Genomic DNA, 5,125 nt, shown 5'->3' with positions numbered 1-5,125 from the left:
GCCGCCTCCGGGGGGCAAAAAGCCGCCCCCCGGACCCGGTGGGAAAGGCCCGAAGAAGCCGCCGCCCAAGAAGAAGGCGGCGGGTGCGGCTGCGCTAGGCAAGTTCAAGAAGCTCGCCTGGGACCCCATTGAGGACCCGTCGGGGACTGCGTTTACGCAGCAGTTCTCCGAGTATTTGAAGACACTCGAGCTCGGGAATCTTGAGGAGACCTTCGGACGAGCGAAACCGAAGGAAGAAAAGGAAGAAAAGAAGGTGGAGAAGAAACCCAAGGTCATCAAGGTGCTGCCTGACCCGCGCAGGGCCCACAATATGAACATTGCCCTGGCCCGCTTCAACAAGCGCACGTTCGCAGAGCTGCGCGATGTCATCATTGACCTGGACAAAAGCAAGCTGACTGTGGAGGAGTCCCAAATCCTCATTCAGTACGCGCCACTGCCGGAGGAAATCGCTGCCGTCCAGGAGTACATCAAGTCCGGCGGGGACGTCACCATGCTCGATCGGCCGGACCAGTTCGTGGCTGCCATGATGGGCGTGCCCCTGTTCAAGCAGCGAATGGTCTGCTTCGAGTTTTTGGCGACCTTCAATGACGAGCTGGAGACCATCGCGGCGCCGCTTGAGAGGTTCCGGATCGCAGTCGGCGATCTGTCCAAGTCAAATCGGTTGAAGAAGCTGCTGCACGCCATTCTCAAGATCGGAAACATCCTTAACCAGTCCGAGGTCCCCGGCTTCCGCTCGAACGTCTTGACCAAGCTGGAAGATCTGAAGACGACCACGAAGCCAGTGCAGACATTCACTGAGTACCTTGTCAACCTTTTCTGGGATCAGGATCCGGACGCCCTTTTGGTCCGGGAGGACTTCAAGTCGCTGGAAGACATGGGACGACTCGACGTGGGCGGCCTGGAGCAGAATCTGACTCGCCTGGACAGCGCATTCAAGGCGCTGAAGGCCTCCCAGCAATTGGCCGCCAAAAACAACAGCAATAGCTCCGACGTGGACCCAATGGAGCGCATCATTGGCGGCTTCATTGCTGAAAACGAGAACCGGCTGCCTGACCTGCAGAAGAAGATGAACGAAGCCAAACAGCAGTTCAACGAAGCCGCCAAAATATTCGGCGAGACAGACGCCACGCTGTCCAAGGTGAAGCCCGAGGTGTTCTTGAAGGACATCCTGACCTTCGTGCGCTCCGTAGATGCGAAACGCCGTTCCAAGGCGGATAAGCTCGAACGCGAGCGGAAACGCTCAGGAGGGAAGAAAAAGGAGAACACCAAACAACCTAACAAAAAAGAGGAGGGGAAAGCCAAGAAGGAGGAAGCCAAGAAGGTGGAGGCCAAGAAGGAGGAAGGGGCCAAGAAGGAGGAAGGGGCCAAAAAGGCGGAAGGCAAGAAGGAGGAGGCCAAAAAGGCGGAGGGCAAGAAGGAGGAGGCCAAAAAGGCGGAGGGCAAGAAGGAGGAGGCCAAGAAGGAGGAGGCTAAGAAGGCAGATGCTAAAGGACCGCCGAAAGGACCGCCGAAAAAAGCGGACGAAACAGCCAAGAAGGCGGAGGTGAAGAAGGCCGAGGCGGGGGTGAAGAAGCCACCATCAAAACCCGCTCCTAAGGGCAAAACACCACCAAAAGGTTAACTCAAAAACTAGCGCGAACCCTTATTAGCTATCTGTATTTGTACTGGCGAAAGCATTATGAAACAAATGCTGGAGAGGTGGCATCGTGCTGGAGTGCCCGGTAATGTGTCAGTGCCATGGGGTGTGCTTACTCATTTTGGTGTACTGTTCTTCATCGAACTGGGCACGTTTTTTGGACTCGAGTGCGCGGCCGGAGAGTATAAAGAGAGGCGGGGGGTCGAGTTGCGCGGCTTCCATGTCTTGCCAGTACTGTTGGAAGATGACGGAGCGCGTGTTGTCGATGGCGCTGGCTTCGGTCAAGTTCTTGTCGAAGATGAAGCGGTCGACGACGAGGTCTGTTTTGGTGGCGACACAGACGACGCGGACGTTGCTGTTGAGGGCGAACTGGATGATGTTGATCTCGGGTTGGTCGAGGACTTCGTTGAAGACGAGTATGATCCAGTCCATAGCGTGTAGTTGACTTTGGTGCATCCAGGTGAGGGAGCCTACGTTCTGGTCGTAGGGGTCGTACCCGGGGTAGTCCTGCATGATGACGTCGTAGTAGGCGGGGTGGCGGACGGACCAGATGCCGCCGTCGTCGGGCGGAATGGCCTGGGCGCCTAGTGTGTGCCGCACCAGTGTGGTCTTGCCGACCCCCACAGCGCCGACGTAGGCGACGAGCGTGTCCTTGCGGCAGTCGAACATGACGGACTTCGGCGTATCTGCTTTGAGCGCGGGCTTAGGCGCCGGTACGGACACGTAGCCGTGTCCGCGAGTGAAGTCGCCCGGCTGGAAGATGGAGCTCCCGTCGAAGGCGTTCCCCTTCAGGTTCGACTTGGGGTTCGGCACGGTCTGCTGGTACCGCGAACACGGTGTCTTGCCTTTACACACCTGCGCGACTGAACAAAGACAGTGGTTGGTTGTGTGCAAGTTGTGTGTCCGTGGCGGTGCAAGGTTTGGCGGTGCGGGGTGAGGTTACTATATGCCTTGAATTGTTCCTCGTCAGTTTGAGGGTAGCTGTTTGGTATTCTCAATATTCGTGGGTTAACGGAGAAGACTGACACCGAGTTCAGCCCTTTTTTGGCCAGCTTCTGGCTCGCGTCGCCGCCGGCGATCTTGCGCAACTTCAGGACGGCCTTTTTGGGGTTGAGGCCGCCGGACTTCTCGTCCCCGACCTTAGACGCGACGACGACGTCAATGCCCCGTCGTCGAGCCTCCTTAACGATTTGCAGGTGGTTCTAACGAGGGAGATGTCCAAGGAAGTTGGTTTTAGCCACAAGCTGGTTTTAGCCACAAGCTTGGCTTTAGTCAAGAGCATGTCGTCAGCCAAATGATATTGTGCCGCGGTGTTGGTCTTACGTCCTTGAATACTTCTTCAGAGAAGACGAGTACGATGAGCCGCATTTGTGGGAGACCGTTGTTGGCGAAGTAGAGGGGCACGTCCTTGGAGTTGACGAGGGGTATGTAGAAGAAGAGTGCGTCTTCGAACTGCGGGTGTTTGTAAGGCGTGTGTGAAAGAATGGATTGATGTGTGCCTGCCTTGTAACCGAGCACGGTCTCCATGACGGTGACGCCGTCGGTGGTAGGCGCTTCGAGAAAAGCGATTTTGATTTCCCGTCCCGTGTGTGCACCCTCTTCCGTCTGGGCCGCGTTATTGGGCAATTGACCGAGGCGCGACTCCTTATACCGCGACTGCCAGGTGGCAGCGGGCTTGCTGGTTTGCAGAGTCGTCCTCGTATCCGGAACCCGAGTGGACGAAATTGCGACTGCCTGCGGTGCGACTGCCTGCGGTGCGATTGTCCGGGGTGCGACGCTCGGACGGAAGGTCGTGCTCGCCTGCAGCGGCCGACTGGATTTGCGTAAGTAGGTGTTCGAAATCATCACCGTCGTGCTGTTCGTCAAACAGTCCGACTTCAATATGTTCCCTGTGTTCATATCAATCTCAACAGTGGGCGGACATGCACACAACTGACCCATGATATAGTCAACTGAAACAAGAAGTGTCAATTGTAGCGGGCGGTAAGAGTGGTGCTGCAGGCAACCTGCGTGTGTGTGTGTGTGTGAGTGGTAGTGTACACCTATTCAGTAAGGCGGTTTCGTCAAACCGCCGTTTGTTCTCCGGCTCGAAGAGGGCCGGGTTAGATACGATGTACACTGCTCTGTCTTGTTCGGGTAGAGCGAACCATTCTTTGGAAGCCTTGCTGTTAAAGATGTCCCTGGTCTTCCTGGGGAGGCTGACGTCATCTACTCCGTAGAGTTTGGTGAGTCGCTTAGCCTGGACGTCGGCTTTAGGACCGACGAAGGCGATGGGTATGTCCCGTTCGTGTGCGCGTTGTGCAGTTTCACACTCGAGTTTGGTGGCTGAGTGATCGAAGAGTATGAACACGAATTGGAAGCCTCGGAAGTCTTTCGTGGCGGCATGGACGATATCGATCTCGTACAAGGCGACGTTGTCCTGGTCCGGATGCAGATACCTCTGGCCGTCGGAAGTGGTTGTGGCTCCTGTGTGCCCCGTCACGTGTTTCCGGAAGAACCCATCAATTAGGGCACTCTTACCGACCCCGCGCGCCCCACAGACAGCGATGTTCACCAACTGCATGAGGTTCGAGTACTCCTGAATGTCACCCCGACCTGTGTCCGTCTTATGCTCAGTCGCGGTGTTGTCGTGCTTCATACTCCTAGGTACGAGCCCCATTGCAACCACAAAAAAAGAACTCTACACCGTACCTACATACACGATGTTGATGCAACTCATATGGGCACTACACTAGTTCCTGCATAACGCGATGCACAACGTTAGCCAGCTTGTTCTCTCGACACCTGCACAGACCACTATCCTGTGTCACAGACCACTATCCTGTGTCACAGACCACTATCCTGTGTCACAGACCACTGTCCTGTGTCACAGACCACTGTCCTGTGTCACAGACCACTGTCCTGTGTCACAGACCACCGTCACCCATCCAGTGTCACCCATCCAGTGCGTTTGGGGGGCAGTTACTTGTTCAGCAAGGTTAGGAATTCCAGCATGATCTTAACCATAGATCGCCTGTCTTCAGAACCTACAAGAACACGTTTTAAACTTGGCCCAGTAATGACTTACTGATTTTCCATAAAGGCACTTGCTGTAGCATCTGTATATATTGCTCGGTAGCTCTAATTTGAGTTGGTGTAAATTTCGGAAGGCGTTCCCAGCTTGTAACCCAGGCAACGACTTTCCGGGTTCCAGAGATGGACATTTCTGAGTGGGAGATTTCTGAGTGGAGTTCGTTCACAAACGCCAAAGAGATTTGAACAAATGCCTTGCTCAAGGTTTTGGTAACCTCATGTCCTTCACACCAGGAACAAATTGTAAAGATGCTAAAAGATAGAAGTCCGTGATGCAAGTACCTGATGCTTACCATTCAATTCTAGGCCAGGCGCGGGGGTCCTCACAAAGACTAACTTCGTGAGACACCACGGGCTGCAGTATAATCTGTAACTAAGAAGAAGATATCATGGATATTGACCAAAGAGGAGGAGGAG

At 54.9% G+C, this 5,125-nt stretch overlaps 3 protein-coding genes across 3 annotated transcripts; 1 reads left to right on the top strand and 2 right to left on the bottom strand.

Annotated features, from left to right (window-relative positions):
* Positions 1-70: 70 nt before the first annotated feature.
* Positions 71-1,621, top strand: GNI_086320 (formin-like protein; the record flags this gene model as incomplete). Its single annotated transcript, XM_011132353.1, has 1 exon — positions 71-1,621. A coding segment is annotated over one exon (1,551 nt), but the record flags the coding sequence as incomplete, so codon positions are not given.
* Positions 1,622-1,729: 108 nt separating this feature from the next.
* On the bottom strand, positions 1,730-4,295 carry GNI_086310 (hypothetical protein; the record flags this gene model as incomplete). Its single annotated transcript, XM_011132352.1, has 4 exons — positions 1,730-2,499; positions 2,580-2,838; positions 2,972-3,588; positions 3,677-4,295. The coding sequence occupies 4 exons, from the start codon at positions 4,293-4,295 to the stop codon at positions 1,730-1,732; spliced, it is 2,265 nt and encodes a 754-aa protein (XP_011130654.1).
* A 302-nt stretch (positions 4,296-4,597) lies between these two features.
* GNI_086300 (hypothetical protein) lies at positions 4,598-5,004 on the bottom strand (the record flags this gene model as incomplete). Its single annotated transcript, XM_011132351.1, has 2 exons — positions 4,598-4,662; positions 4,704-5,004. 2 exons carry the CDS (start codon positions 5,002-5,004, stop codon positions 4,598-4,600), a joined length of 366 nt encoding a protein of 121 aa, XP_011130653.1.
* Between the last annotated feature and the right edge of the window lie 121 nt (positions 5,005-5,125).

This window comes from Gregarina niphandrodes, assembly GCF_000223845.1.
Source record: "Gregarina niphandrodes unplaced genomic scaffold scaffold00016, whole genome shotgun sequence".
Classification (NCBI taxonomy): Eukaryota; Apicomplexa; class Conoidasida; order Eugregarinorida; family Gregarinidae; genus Gregarina; species Gregarina niphandrodes.
Note: the sequence above shows the minus strand (reverse complement) of the source record. Positions and strands in the feature narration are given on the sequence as shown.